The sequence below is a fragment of the Neoarius graeffei genome, chromosome 11 (assembly GCF_027579695.1).
Source record: "Neoarius graeffei isolate fNeoGra1 chromosome 11, fNeoGra1.pri, whole genome shotgun sequence".
Classification (NCBI taxonomy): Eukaryota; Metazoa; Chordata; class Actinopteri; order Siluriformes; family Ariidae; genus Neoarius; species Neoarius graeffei.
In genome coordinates, this window is record NC_083579.1 from 29,813,661 (window position 1) to 29,830,278 (window position 16,618).

The following is a 16,618-nucleotide window of genomic DNA, read 5'->3' on the forward strand; positions in this document are numbered from 1 at the left end:
TGATCGAGGAAGTACGTACATCTATACGACTCCAGTTCTAGTCATTATAAGTAACCGGAGGATAAACACTCCACTAACCACACCCACCAATTACTACTAGCGATTTCGCGACTTCGCACCCCCTTGCGTTGTGGCGGTGAATAACATCGCGCACGCCTATTACTCCCCGCTCAACGATAAATTACAACCGTCTGCGAAAGCCTTGTCACAAGAGCATGCAGAGGCCCTTAAGGCCAATTTATGCTGACGACGCAGTCCTCGCAGATGGTGTCGCAGACAGCGTCTGCGTAGCCCCCCCACCTTCGTAGACGCTCTGCGCGCACCTCCCAAAAATTGTGACCACCGCAGAAGCCTCGCAGACAGCATCGCAGACGAGAGGGCTCTGATTGGTCCACTCTACATCCGCTGTACACGCACTTCCGCTTCCCTACTTTCCCGGTTTGGTTTGTTTTCACGACCGCCATTTTTAAAAACACGAGCCAAGATGGAGCAGCACGAAGAGCGGTTGATCGAGGAAGTACGTACATCTATACGACTCCAGTTCTAGTCATTATAAGTAACCGGAGGATAAACACTCCACTAACCACACCCACCAACTACTCCTAGCGACTTCGCGCCCCCTTGCTTTGTGGCGGTGAATAACATCACACACACCTATTACTCCCCGCTCAACCATAAATTACAACTGTCTGCCAAAAGCTATCTGCGAAAGCCTTGTTGCAAGAGCATGCAGAGGCCCTTAGACTACGTTCAGACTGCACCCTGAAACGACCCATATCCGATTTTTTTGCCCATATGCGACCTGTATCCGATTTGTTATTGACAATCTGAACGACACAGATCCGATTTTTTCACATGCGACCCAGGCCGCTTGGATATGTGGTCCTAATTCCGATGCATATCCGTTATTTTCACATGTGACTGCAGTCTGACCGGACAGGTCGCATTCATGCGACCTACACGTCATCAACAAGAGACAAACGTCACTATTCTGCGTTGGCTAATCCCGCCTCTTTGGTGGAAAACAACATTTGTACAGTTTTCAGAATTTAAATAGACTTTTATAGAATTGATCAAGCTAATGGTGGATTTGGTAGGGACCTGGATGTTAAGTCATCCTGTATTACAAGATTATAAGATTGTTCTGGAAATTTCCAGTAATTTGACACCTTCGGTCTCATTAGTCTGCTGCCCACATTAATCAGATTATTGTGTGAGTTCCGCCGCCGCCACAAAAACCACATCGCCAGGTCTCGCCTCATCTCCATGCTTTACTTGCGAACTTGAAGAGTGTGCTTTTTTTTTTGTTTACGTATTACGTAGATGTGCTTATTACGTGTCAATTTGCGCATGCGGGACACTTTTGGGTCGTTTTCTGTTCATATTGGAGATCGCATACAAGTCTCATATAATTGGTAATGTGAACGGCCTAACAAAAAAATTGGATTTCACAACAAATCGGATATGGGTCGTTTCAGGTTGCAGTCTGAACGTAGTGTAAGCGTGTGCTCTATCCACTTATCTGTTGATGTTAATATTCTTGCTACAAGAAACAACATGAAGTTGTTGTGAAAGCTGCAATAAAATCATTCTCTGAACACTTGTGGTACTTAAGTGAAATCCTGGTCGGTTTAGCATTCTTTGACTCTGCAGTGTCAGCTGAGGTGAAGTCAGCCATGGTGAAAGCCCTTGACAAGAAAACAACATATCCTCGACGCATTGCCTTCAACCCCACAGTACCTCAGAAGCAGTTGTTTGACTTTGTATCACAACACACCAAGCAGCCTTTAACAGACCACAGAAATTCCTCATGAACAGTCCAGATACATGGAGCAGTGACAATGATTACATTGTTGGCCAACAGAAAGTGAGAAGTCTGAAAGTTGTCAACGATGCAGCTGAGCGAGGGGTGGCCTTGATTCAGGCGTTCAATGGAGTCCTGACGAATCAAGAAGAACAAAAACAGTTCTTGTTGCAAGTCGTGGAGAAACACCGCCATGACTTTCCAAACAGTAACAGATCCACCTTGAATGCACTCACTGCAGCTGCTGTTGACAACTAAGGCTACATCCACACGACAACGGCAATGAGATTATTATTTTTTTTTTTTTTAGCGGGTAAAAAAAATATCGCGTCCACATGGGCAACGGATCAGTAAAATACAGTGGTGCTTGAAAGTTTGTGAATTTTCTATATTTCTGCATAAATATGACCTAAAACATCATCAGATTTTCACACAAGTCCTAAAAGAAGATAGAGAACCCAGTTAAACAAATGAGACAAAAATATTATACTTGGTCATTTATTTATTGAGGAAAATGATCCAATATTACATATCTGTGAGTGGCAAAAGTATGTGAACCTCTAGGATTAGCAGCAAATTTGAAGGTGAAATTAGAGTCAGGTGTTTTCAATCAATGGGATGACAATCAGGTGTGAGTGGGCACCCTGTTTTATTTAAAGAACAGGGATCTATCAAAGTCTGATCTTCACAACACATGTTTGTGGAAGTGTATCATGGCACGAACAAAGGAGATTTCTGAGGCCCTCAAAAAAAGCATTTTTGATGCTCATCAGGCTGGAAAAGGTTTCAAACCATCTCTAAAGAATTTGGACTGACTCCACCAATCCACAGTCAGACAGATTGTGTACAAATGGAGGAAATTCAAGACCATTGTTACCCTCCCCAGGAGTGGTCGACCAACAAAGATCACTCCAGGAGCAAGGTGTGTAATAGTTGGCGAGGTCACAAAGGACCCCAGGGTAACTTCTAAGCAACTGAAGGCCTCTCTCACATTGGCTAATGTTAATGTTCATGAGTCTACCATCAGGAGAACACTGAACAACAATGGTGTGCATGGCAGGGTTGCAAGGAGAAAGCCACTGCTCTCCAAAAAAAACATTGCTGCTCGTCTGCAGTTTGCTAAAGATCATGGGGACAAGCCAGAAGGCTATTGGAAAAATGTTTTGTAGATGGATGAGACCAAAATAGAACATTTTGGTTTAAATGAGAAGCATTATGTTTGGAGAAAGGAAAACACTGCATTCCAGCATAAGAACCTTATACCATCTGTGAAACATGGTGGTGGTAGTATCATGGTTTGGGCCTGTTTTGCTGCATCTGGGCCAGGACGGCTTGCCATCATTGATGGAGCAATGAATTCTGAATTATACCAGCGAATTCTAAAGGAAAATGTCAGGACATCTGTCCATGAACTGAATCTCAAGAGAAGGTGGGTCATGCAGCAAGACAACAACCCTAAGCACACAAGTCGTTCTACCAAAGAATGGTTAAAGAAGAATAAAGTTAATGTTTTGGAATGGCCAAGTCAAAGTCCTGACCTTAATCCAATCGAAATGTTGTGGAAGGACCTGAAGCGAGCAGTTCATGTGAGGAAACCGACCAACATCCCAGAGTTGAAGCTGTTCTGTATGGAGGAATGGGCTAAAATTCCTCCAAGCCGGTGTGCAGGACTGATCAACAGTTACCGGAAACGTTTAGTTGCAGTTATTGCTGCACAAGGGGGTCACACCAGATACTGAAAGCAAAGGTTCACATAATTTTGCCACTCACAGATATGTAATATTGGATCATTTTCCTCAATAAATAAATGACCAAGTATAATAATTTTGTCTCATTTGTTTAATTGGGTTCTCTTTATCTACTTTTAGGACTTGTGTGAAAATCTGATGATGTTTTAGGTCATATTTATGCAGAAATATAGAAAATTCTAAAGGGTTCACAAACTTTCAAGCACCACTGTATCAGGTACATATGGCAACGCTTGCTGAAAACGATGCAATACACATGCCACACCTCTACGTGCGCTGTAAGATGGTCCCATCGGAGACACCAGAACAATAGAAGAAGTAGGACGCATGCACATAAACCCCTTCTTCTACCTGGTGTGATGACTTGTTCTAGTCATGTGGGTGTGACGTCATTGTAAACAAATCCGTTCTACTCATCCAGACGACTTCGCAATGGCGCCGTTGCCAGATTTTTCCACTCTGGAAACCGTTCTCAAAAAATATCGTTTTGGGCACCCAAAATGCCGGTGTCGTGTGGACACCAGGCCGAAACGATAAAAAAATTTATCGGATTCACCTGAATCCGTTGCCATGTGGACAGGGCCTATATTGCGGACAACTAATTTACATTGTGACATTTTGGTCACTGTTTGTGTTAATCTGTTTGTGTTCAAAAATAATTTGTTGACTTTTGAAGTAACTGCTAGTAACTGTTTGATTTTCATGATTTCTGCAGTATTCTGTTTTTTATGTTAAATTTAACATTAAATGAGTGATTCCATGCTTATGGGTACTGAAATGGGGACATGAACTTATTTTTAAAAATTCACCTAAAACCATTTCTTTTTTTACCATCAGGTCACAAAACATGTAATCTTTAATGAATGATATGTTAAAAGATAACTTTAATTTTCTGAGATGTAATAAAAACATTTATATGCCAAAGTCAAGCCTATGAGTTCCAAAATGATGTCTGTTACATTACTTCTGTTACGATTGTCCATCTCGCGTCTGTTACAAATTAATTACAATCTAGCTATATACCATGTTAATCTTATTGAAAGAATGTGTATGTTTATTCTACTACACATGTTTATTCATTATATTTGCTAAAACATCACCTTCCTATGTTTCAAAAAGTAATTCTACATTGTTAAAATTGAGAATATATATGTCCACAACACTTCTGTTACGTTCTGACTTTGGCATATAAATAACAGAAGTGTTGTGGACATATATATTCTCAATTTTAACAATGTAGAATTACTTTTTGAAACATAGGAAGGAGATGTTTTAGCAAATATAATTAATAAACGTGTAGTAGAATAAACATACACATTCTTTCAATAAGATTAACATGGTATAGAGCTAGGTTGTAATTAATTTGTAACAGACGCGAGATGGACAATCGTAACAGAAGTAATGTAACAGACATCATTTTGGAACTCATAGGCTTGACTTTGGCATATAAATATGTTTTTATTACATCTCAGAAAATTAAAGTTATCTTTTAACATATCATTCATTAAAGATTACATGTTTTGTGACCTGATGGTAAAAAAAGAAATGGTTTTAGGTGAATTTTTAAAAATAAGTTCATGTCCCCATTTCAGTACCCATAAGCGTGGAATCACTCATATCAGAATTTTTTTTGGAAAATTACACATTGTATAACTTTGGAACTGTTGCGCTACCAGTAAATATTATTATAATACATCCACACTTTGTCACATTTTTTCTTTTCACATTATGAACACATTTAGGGGGTGGGACAGTGAAAATTAGAAACTTCATTTTTGAGTGGCACCCTAATATACATTAGCACTATAGTCTACCCGCGCAGAATGTTGTCAACTCTTTTCAGAAGAAAATCGCACCTTTTAAAGGTGTAGTAGTCGATTCTTTTAAGTTCCTATTTGTACAAATAATTGATGAAATTAAGGGTTTGTTTATTTATTTGAAGCCATGACGTCAAGACAAAAATCTGTGTTTCAAAGAAAACCCATTTGGAAAACCTCTGGTCTGGATTGCTGATTTGTTTTTTGGATAAGCCTCCCATTAGTCATTTTATAGATGATTGGTGTTTCCCAGTGTCAGGAAGGATTCTTAAAGGTCACCGGCAAGGGTCGGAGGTGGAATGTAGAATATCAACTTTATTTTCTAGAAGAACGACCCAAAAAGCAATTCGGTCTTCCTGGTGTCTAATTTGCACCCTAAAATTGAATAAAACGGTTAAAGTATTTATAACTCGAACATTCCAAATTCCACAGGTCACTTCATACTATTGCACTTTATAATATTCCTGCGGCTGCATAATTAAATTTAATACTCTTCATATTTATTTCTGTGCTGAGCCAATTTGCAGCGAAATTTCGTTTGGTGTACACTTGTATGCTGAATGACAATCTGAGTCTATACTGGCTTGTGCAATTTCTGAAGGTTTGTTTACATCTCACTTACGCGCACTTTCACCGCCAGGGGACAGTCGTCGTGACGTCATTCGAGGCAAACAGACTGGGAGCAGTTCTGTGTTTACTTGTGAACCGAGCACACTTGTACAGACTTTGGTCGTGAGGGGTTGTGTAAAATGTCTGATAGTGATTTTGAAGTAGGAACTCTCCAAATTGAATATCGAGAGGTGAAACCATATACGTATGAACCTATGGCCGGTGAACGTGGCTCACTGGTTTGACCGTGCGGCCTCGGAATCAGACAGCGACTCGGCCGACTCTGATCGCGGTGACCCCGGACCTCATTAAGACTAGCGCCCAAACGATTTATCCTGGTAGTTATGATAAATTCATACTTTCGTCATAATACGAAATAAGAACCCTTTTGAAGAATAATTAAACCGCCCTCCCTAGTGGATGTAGGTAACGATTACTTGACAGTGTGCCAGTAGGCCACATTAGCCTGCCATCCGCGGCATTTCCCGGTGTCAATATGTCAGGCCTGACATCTCATCTCGTCTGTCAATGATTTTTTTTTCAACTACCGAGCATTTAAATGAAAAAGGTAAAAATGCTTACCTCCAATGTTCTCCTTTTTGCTTGAGCGTTGCAGGTCCGTTTCTTCTTTGACTGCTTGATTTTGTGTTCGAATTTTTTCAGAACAGCGTCAGGTTTGAGTCTTCTCTGTCTGACACTGATGCCTAAACTCTCCAACAGATGGGGATTCTTCAAAAATGAATCGTCATTGAAGTGATCGGAGCACAGAGTGGTGTTTTTACCCGGCTGCCAACCCTCTGGCTTCACATGCACAATCCACTCTCTCCGCCTCTTCTCTTTCGGAAAAAGCCAACCCTCTGGCTTCACACGCACAATCCACTCTCTCCGCCTCTTCTCTTCTTTCGGAAAAAGCCAACCCTCTGGCTTCACACGCACGATCCACTCTCTCCGCCTCTTCTCCTCTTTCGGAAAAAGCCAACCCTCTGGCTTCACACGCACGATCCACTCTCTCCGCCTCTTCTCCTCTTTCGGGAAAAGCCAACCCTCTGGCTTCACACGCACAGTCCACTCTCTCCGTAAGGTAAAAACTTCTTCCTGAACCAGTCCCGTTGTTACAGTTCACTGCACAACAATAAGGCATGTTTTTTCTTGGGAAATTCCTGAACAGGGTGGCACGGTGGTGTAGTGGTTAGCGCTGTCGCCTCACAGCAAGAAGGTCCGGGTTCGAGCCCCGTGGCCGGCGAGGGCCTTTCTGTGCGGAGTTTGCATGTTCTCCCCGTGTCCACGTGGGTTTCCTCCGGGTGCTCCGGTTTCCCCCACAGTCCAAAGACATGCAGGTTAGGTTAACTGGTGACTCTAAATTGACCGTAGGTGTGAATGTGAGTGTGAATGGTTGTCTGTGTCTATGTGTCAGCCCTGTGATGACCTGGCGACTTGTCCAGGGTGTACCCCGCCTTTCGCCCGTAGTCAGCTGGGATAGGCTCCAGCTTGCCTGCGACCCTGTAGAAGGATAAAGCGGCTAGAGATAATGAGATGAATTCCTGAACACACATCTGCACTCAAGCCGAACGGCAATCCAAGTAAACGGAAGTGGACTCAACTCAAGCGATTTGTTTGTCTTGAATGACATCATGCGCCGAGTGGTCACGAAAATCGCCGAGCAGAAATTTGCCGCGATCAGTGCTAACTTATTTTAATTCTTACTTATTAACAATACTTCTTTGGACCAGAAGAAAATCACAGAGGGTTTTTAACATATAAAGTTTCAAATGTGCATAAATTGAAAACCTTTGCCTATTATCTTTAATGTCTGCGTGTCATTGAATCCCACCGAAGGACTGTCCTGATGTTGAGGATCCTTTGAATTCTACCAAGGACCCAGTTATTTGTTCAGAGGATTTTCAAGGATCCATATGTGTATCCTTGTTGTTCTTAAAGGGGAACTGAAGTCATTTTTAAACTTACTTTATTTCTTAATTAACGCGTTATTCAATTACATTTTCGGTTTTATTAACCTTATATCGTGACTTGTGTTGGCATATTATATTACACTTATTGGCCTTTTTGGTTTTTAGCCACGTTGAATGTAGTTCGTATGGTCCACGGCAGGCGTCGCTTATCCGCGCGATCTTCACAAGACTTGTGCGAGACTTCAAATGTGAAGTGTCAGCGCCGCCATTTTGAAAACTGTTTACACAGCGGCCAGATCACCATCATTCCAATTTAGATTAATTTTGAGATTTGCCAGCTTCGTCAGTGATGGAGATTATTCCATACGACTTCAAACCAACGTGGCGAAGAGAAGAGTTGGAAAGACGACAGGATAAGGACGAGTCCGTCGCGCTGGTGTTTACGTCATTACTGTCGTACAATTAAAACGTGCCAGACCAGGCGGTTGGTGGGTGTTCAAAATAATAAATGCATGCATGTATTTTTGTGATAAATACTGAGCACATTTCCCACATAATCCTCACTAAGGTTTCGGACAGCACTACAAAATGGTGTCCCCACTATGTAGTGCCCCATATAGTGAGTAGGGAGCGATTTCGGACACAGGGAAAACTTCCGACTCGATTACGTCAGCATTCAAAGGAGGGCACACGCGTCTTTTGACAATGTTGACAGATGTCGGTCACTTTGACTTCCGCTGTACATTTTACTTCTGTCCTACGAAGTCTCGTACAGGTCTCAGCGAATCTCGTTTACGGCCGTTGCTTTGACATATGGACTGATGTTACATAGCGTATTTCAAACACTCATAACTTGCTAAAGCAGTGACAAAATAGCTGTCAGAAATGTGTTCATACATTTTATAAAATGAGAAATAGAATTTTGACGATGATAAATTTGCCTTCAGTTCCCCTTTAAAGCACCCACAATCCGATACACATGTACAAGGCGGGACCTTTTCAATGACGTGCACCTCTACACTTTCTAGATTGTTTCATTCCGTGCTGTGTTCTCTGAATGGAAGGAAGGAGTCTTGCTTAGCCTCTGATGCCCCTTTTCCACCAAAGCAGTTCCAGGGCTGGTTTGGGGCCAGTGCTTAGTTTGGAACCGGGTTTTCTGTTTCCACTGACAAAGAACTGGCTCTGGGGCCAGAAAAACCGGTTCCAGGTTAGCACCAACTCTCTGCTGGGCCAGAGGAAAGAACCGCTTACGTCAGCGGGGTGGGCGGAGTTGTTAAGACCAACAACAATAACAAGACCGCGAAAGATTGCCATTTTTAAGCGATGAGAAGCAGCAGCTGTACAAACGCGAAATCATCCATTATTATTATTATTATTGTTGTTGCTGCTGCTGTTGCTTCTTCCGTGTTGTTTTTGCTTCGATATTCGCACCAAGGTTTATGCAAACGTAGCGACGTAACTGACGTATACAGCGACGTAATGACGTGGCTTCCCTTAGCACCGCGAGCTATGGAAAAGCAAACTGGTTCTCAGCTGGCTCGCGAGTTGAACGAGTTGTGAACCAGCACCAGCCCCGAACCAGCCCTGGAACTGATTTGGTGGAAAAGGGGTATTAGGGATCCGTCTTACCAAGGAAGCATCACTGACGTTGGGAAATGCAGAGGTTATGGTTGAATACTCAAAAATGTCCTTTCCTTACCAGTTTTCTTGACCTTGATCAAAAACTTCATAAGGATTTAGGAAAAGATGATTGCTGTGCAAAGAGAATCTGGCTGCATGTAAACAAGGCTACGTAATTGTGATGGTGGATGTTCTTAACTTGGATCTTTTAAATGTTGCTGCCACAAGGAATTGTGGGATGGCATTATCTCCTATCCTTTTGTAAAGGGTAGTTCAGTGTGCCTTATGCTGAAGGAGATGATTTTTAAAAAAAAAGCATCGACTACACTCTTCAGGCTGATGTAGATCCTGGGGGCGGAGCTTTGCAAGCATGGGTGGGCTCAAGAAAAGAAAAGGTTCAAACATCATTTGCTAATTTGCATATCAATGTGTGTTACATGTATAACCCTGTTTCCCAAAAATAAAAGTTGAGATGCTCTGGAAAGCAGAAATAAATACAGAACACAATGATTTGCAAATCCTTTTCAACCCATATTCAAATAAATATAGCGCAAAGACAAGATATTTAACATTTCTCAGTTTGAGCATTTTTTTCTTTTTTAAATATACACTCATTCTGAATTTGAGGCCTGCAACACGTTCCAAAGAAGTTGGGACAGGAGCAACAAAAAAACCGGGAATGTTGTGGAAAGCTCAGAAATCACCTGTTTGGAACATTATACAGGGAAACGCGTTAACTGGTAATTGGAAAATCTCAGTCATTTGCAGGTAAGGACAGGGTAAGCTTCACCACTTTGTGGAAAAACTGCCTAGGCAACTAGTGCAGCAGTTGAACAGTGTTTCTCAACATACAGTTGCAAGGAATTTAGGGATTTCACCACTGACGAGCCATAATATCTCTGCACGTAAGGGGCAAGGTCGAAAACCAACATTGTACGCCTGTGGCCTTTGATCCCTCAGACAGCACTGCATTAAAAACCGGCATGATGGTATAGACCCCTTTCACTGACGTCACCCGAAACCGGAAGTAAACAGACCCTGCGCCATTTTGGAAGACCAACAAACTCGTGATTAGGGGGAAATAACGGCAGCGGTATGTGAACTTGCGAGAATAAAGTGGAGTGGCAAACGACTTAAACAAATCTGAGCTGTTTTATTTATGATTTATTGGCCCAACAGTAGACTTGAAAGAAACCTGTGTGAGACTTGGCAAAAAACTGTGGATATAATGGATAAGTCTGTGCATGATCTGCGGACACTTTGAGGTAAGCAAACGCAAGAAATTCAGATTTAAAACATGCTAAAGTGGCTCCAAGTTGATAACTGTATGAGGAGCAAGCCTCCCAGACTTCTACAATTTAATAATAATAATAATTTAGGATGGTTTGGGGCTTGCTCGCTGCTGCCAGGTTGGTTGTTGAGTAGCCTGACTGTTTTTTTTTTTTTCTTGCGTGTGGTATCATTGTTGATGCGAGGTTGTTTTTTGAACATGCCAGTGCGGACACGATTTCCCCTGATGAGTTATGACTTCAGACGTGATGCGTGTGTGGAGGTGTGGAGTCCGCGTGATATGTGCGTAAGATAGGCTTCTCATGTGTTTGGAGATCCGTGCTCCGAGACAAGCGCAAGCGCGCGCCCCCCCCCCCCCCCCCCCTCCCCCAAGGGAAAAAAAGGGACCCCCCGAAAATATCGGCATAGTTCGAACACTGAGTGTAGGCACTGGGTGTAAACAACAAATAGTTTACAATGTCTGGGTAGCAAACAGATGGCAGAATTGGTGTCCGGTCCTCCTTATGTTTCCATTCTCCCTTGCCGCGTGTCTTATCATATTGGTCAAACCCATCAATCACAGCCAGTTTCTCCACATACCGTGCCCTTTCTGCAACTGGTAATGTACTCACATAACCAGAATTATCATCCATCCTGTCACTTTACTCTCGCTCGTACTTTGTTTTATATTGTGAGTGCATGTACTTGGTCTTCCAATATGGCGCCTAACAAAATCTCACGGCGCGGTGACGTCATGTGAAAGGGATTTTACTACATGGTGTCGGAAATACTGTTGTTGGTTTTTCGCTGCATCTAAAAAAGCCAAATATCAACAACGTCCAGAAACGGCGCTGAATTCTCTAAGCCCGAGCTCCTCTGAGATGGACTGCCACAAAGCGCAAGCGTGCTGTGGTCTGATGAGTCCACACTTGTGAATGTCGTGTCCTCCTGGCTAAAGAGGAAAAGGACCATCCACAGTGTTACCAGGATGAAGGTCAAAAACCAGTATCTGTGATGGTATGACAGTGTGTTAGTGCCCATGGCAGGGGTAACTTACACATCTGTGAAAGTACCACTAATCCTGAAAGGTGCGTACAGGTTTTGGAGCAACATCTACTGCGATCCAAATGAACACTCTCTTTTTTTCAGGTACATCTTTGCTAATTCCAACAGTGTGGCTTCGTAGCAAGAGTATAGGTGCTAAACTGGCCTGCCTGCCTCCCATTGAAAATGTGTGGCACATTATGAAGTGCAATATACGGCAATGGAGACTCTGGACTGTTGAACATCTGAAGTGTATGGGAAAATTTGACGTTCAAAACTTCAACAGTTGGTGTCCTCAGTTTCCAAATGATTACTGAGTGTTGTTAAAAGAAAAGGTGATATAACACAGCAGCAAACATGCCCCTGTCTTAACTTTTTTTGGAATCTGTTACAAGCATCAAATTCAGAGTGAGTGTGTATTTACAAAAACAAAGTTTCAGTTTGAAGGAGACTTCTTCCATAATTGTTAGAAAAATGTCTGTTTGCTGAAAGCACCATAATAACAATAATTATGTTTTAAAGGCACTTTTTTCCGTTTATTATTAGTTTTAAATAATGTAAAGCATCAGTTACACAAATCCCTGTGAATGAGCTGTTATATGGGCACGGGTTCTTGAGCAGGGTATGGGTACTCCTGGACTTGTATTAATAGCCGTACCATGCACTATTGCCATTCAAAGCAACACGTTTATTTAATATTTATTGTAAATGAACAGGTTCAGATGCCACCCAAAGCCAAGGCAGCTAGGAAAGCGAAAGGGCCGGCGAAGAGAAAGCTGGCCGAGGAGTTCCCCCCCGGAGAGATTCTGACCGACACAGCGAAGAAAAGCTGGAAACTCGGGACACCTATTGGTCAGGGAGGCTTTGGCCTGCTGTATCTGGGTAAGAGTCTGTCAACCTTCAATGCTGTTTGGAGACATAAACACATCTGATCATTTCAGCAGGATAATTATGGGTTGTTTTACAATCAGGGTACAAAGTTTGTGTCACAGGGGTCCAAAATTCAAATTGATTCAAACTGGTTCTTGTACCAGTTTTTAAGTGAAGGACAAGTTAAAGAACAGATTTCAGGTAATTTTTTGACATATGTGTATGGTAGTTTTGTGTAATCTGCTATAAGATAAAGAAGATTAATGTCCCTTTTCCACTAAAGCAGTTCCAGGGCTGGTTCGGGGCCAGTGCTTAGTTTGGAACCGGGTTTTCTGTTTCCACTGACAAAGAACTGGCTCTGGGGCCAGAAAAACCGGTTCCAGGCTAGCACCAACTCTCTGCTGGGCCAGAGGAAAGAACCGCTTACGTCAGCGGGGGGGGGGGGCGGAGTTGTTGAGACCAACAACAATAACAAGACCGCGAAAGATGGCCATTTTTAAGCGACGAGAAGTAGCAGCTGTACAAACGCGAAGTCATTTATTATTATTATTATTGTTGTTGTTGTTGTTGCTGCTGCTTCTTCCGCGTTGTTTTTGCTTCGATATTTGCGCCAAGGTTTATGCAAACGTAGCGACGTAACTGACGTATACAGCGACGTAATGACGTGTCTTCCCTTAGCACCGTGAGCGATGGAAAAGCAAGCTGGTTCTCAGCTGGCTCGCAAGTTGAACGAGTTATGAACCAGCACTGGCTTCGAACCAGCCCTGGAACTGATTTGGTGGAAAAGGGGTATCAGTGTAGCTTTAAGCAGGGCTGGGAGAAACAAATGAAGTGATTCTCGGAGAGGACTTTTTTTTTTTTTGACAGTTCAGAATCCACTACTTCCATAGTGCTTTTAAATATAAGGCTGTAAGCTTTGTGTTAGTTGTCTCTAATATTTATGTCCCAATATCTTGACCACATTTTAGAATGAAAATAATCATTTTAGATATGTTATTTTCTATTGAAAAATTAGCTGTCTCGGAGAGGACTTTTTTTGACACAATTACTAATTTGATCAAAATAGTCTGAAAACTTACTGGCATTCAGCATTAAAACTTAACTATGTTTCCAATGATATGGAATCAAATATGTGTTTTATGGTATAAAGAATGATTTAAGTGCATCCCTTTTGGAGCTACCTGTGGCCAAAAAAGCACTTTTTCTAAATGACACGAGTAATTTTGCTAAATATGACCCATATTGCCATACATTCACCAAAAATAACGTTATCACCAATTTTTTTTTGCATGGTAAATAGAGCTATCACAGGGCTACAATAAACAACTAAGTTTATTTAGTCAAGCCTTTGGATATTGAAGATAAGTGTTAAATGTGATTTTTAGCTTGCGTACCCTGATTGTAAAACAACCCTTATGTTAATCTTCTCCACGTTCAGCAAGCGACAATACGTCAAAGGCTGTTGGAGTCGATGCACCTTACGTCATCAAAGTGGTAAGAGTTTTTTTATTTATTGGTGTCACACGGTGTCTAGGAGCATGTTCTAGCTTAATGCACTCCAGTACGCTTCCTCCTGCAAATTTAGAACGACTCGTAGCCTGATCCAGATCCTGATGAGCACAAGCAGATGCTTTGGCCCTTGTTATACTTGCACCAGGTGTTAACAGGGCATGCTGTCATAGGAAAATAATCAACAACAGGGTGGTGTTTTGAAGTTAATATTGGGGAAATTCTTCAGCAGAGAGGGCAAATTATGAAATCATTAAGATTGCCTTAACTTGTCAGCTCCGTGATTATTACTAAAGTATGGAATCCAATGTACTGAAAGCCATATTTAAAAATAATCACCCCAATTCTACCAACGTGGCTTCAGAGAAATCTTGGTTTGAATTTTAAGAAATGAAAGTTCAGTTTTTTCTGAAGTAATTCCGTTACTGACTTACAGTGGTGCTTGAAAGTTTGTGAACCCTTTAGAATTTTCTATATTTCTGCATAAATATGACCTAAAACTTCATCAGTTTCACACAAGTTCTAAAAGTAGATAAAAAGAATCCAGTTAAACAAATGAGACAAAAATATTATACTTGGTCATTTATTTATTGAGAAATTATCCAATATTACATATCTGTGAGTGGCAAAAGTATGTGACCCTTTGCTTTCAGTATCTGGTGTGACCACCTTGTGCAGCAATAACTGCAACTAAACATTTGCGGTAACTGTTGATCTGTCCTGCACTCCGGCTTGGAGGAATTTTAGCCCATTCCTCCGTACAGAACAGCTTCAACTCTGGGATGTTGGTGGGTTTCCTCACATGAACTGCTCGCTTCAGGTCCTTCCACAACATTTCGATTGGATTAAGGTCAGGACTTTGACTTGGCCATTCCAAAACATGAACTTTATTCTTCTTTAACCATTCTTTGGCAGAATGATTTATGTCCTTAGGGTCGTTGTCTTGCTGCATGACCCACCTTCTCTTGAGATTCAGTTCATGGACAGATATCCTGACATTTTCGTTTAGAATTCGCTGGTATAATTCAGAATTCATTGTTCCATCAATGATGGCAAGCTGTCCTGGCCCAGATGCAGCAAAATAGGCCCAAACCATGACACTACCACCAGCATGTTTCACAGATGGGATAAGGTTCTTATGCTGGAATGCAGTGTTTTCCTTTCTCCAAACATAATGCTTCTCATTTAAACCAAAATGTTCTAATTTGGTCTCATCTGTCCACAAAACATTTTTCCAACAGCCTTCTGGCTTGTCCACATGATTTTTAGCAAACTGCAGACGAGCAGCAATGTTCTTTTTGGAGAGCAGTGGCTTTCTCCTTGCAACCCTGCCATGCACACCATTATTGTTCAGTGTTCTCCTGATGGTGGACTCATGAACATTAACAGTAGCCAATGTGAGAGAGGCCTTCAGTTACTTAGAAGTTACCCTGGGGTCCTTTGTGATCTCGCCGACTATTAACACGCCTTGCTCTTGGAGTGATCTTTGTTGGTTGACCACTCCTGGGGAGGGTAACAATGGTCTTGAATTTCCTCCATTTGTACACAATCTGTCTGACTGTGGATTGGTGGAGTCCAAACTCTTTAGAGATGGGTTTGTAACCTTTTCCAGCCTGATGAGCATCAACAAGGCTTTTTCTGAGGTCCTCATGGATCTCCTTTGTTCGTGCCATGATACACTTCCACAAACATGTGTTGTGAAGATCAGACTTTGATAGATTCCTGTTCTTTAAATAAAACAGGGTGCCCACTCACACCTGATTGTCATCCCATTGATTGAAAACACCTGACTCTAATTTCACCTTCAAATTAACTGCTAATCTTTGAGGTTCACTTACTTTTGCCACTCACAGATATGTAATATTGGATAATTTTCCTCAATAAATAAATGACCAAGTATAATATTTTTGTCTCATTTGTTTAATTGGGTTCTCTTTATCTACTTTTAGGACTTGTGTGAAAATCTGATGATGTTTTAGGTCATATTTATGCAGAAATATAGAAAATTCTAAAGGGTTCACAAACTTTCAAGCACCACTGTATCTTTCCTCATAAAAGATTTTGCGTTCAGAGTTAAACATGGACAGTTTTTCTATGCTTTATTACGGTTGAAAGATGCCCCATACAGTGTGAAATTTTTATTTAATACCATTATCTTGAGTACTGCAACTAAAAAAAAAAAAAAAGTTAGCACATTTTGCTGTGAATGTGATTCTGTTAAGCCTCAGTCACAACTGGATGTACGATTTTTGGCGTTTCCCAAATCACTGCGTTTTTTTTGTTTTTTTGTTCGTGGAGAATGTAGTTGTGGTGACCGTGAAGGAGTAAGATCACCGCGCACCCAACATACAACCTGGAAGTCGAACGTGCGTACCACGCACGGAATCTGAGGCTGCTCGGACGTACGGCTGTCACTTC

The 16,618-nt window shown here is 41.7% G+C and overlaps 1 protein-coding gene across 1 annotated transcript in view; it reads left to right on the plus strand.

The window, feature by feature from the left end:
• Positions 1 to 16,618, plus strand: part of vrk1 (VRK serine/threonine kinase 1) — a 69,406-nt gene that overhangs the window by 4,384 nt on the left and 48,404 nt on the right. The window contains exons 2-3 of the mRNA XM_060933703.1: positions 12,538 to 12,703; positions 14,130 to 14,185. Coding sequence (XP_060789686.1) covers positions 12,544 to 12,703; positions 14,130 to 14,185 — 216 coding nt within the window. The 5' untranslated portion in view covers positions 12,538 to 12,543. The remainder of the gene's footprint in view (positions 1 to 12,537; positions 12,704 to 14,129; positions 14,186 to 16,618) is intronic.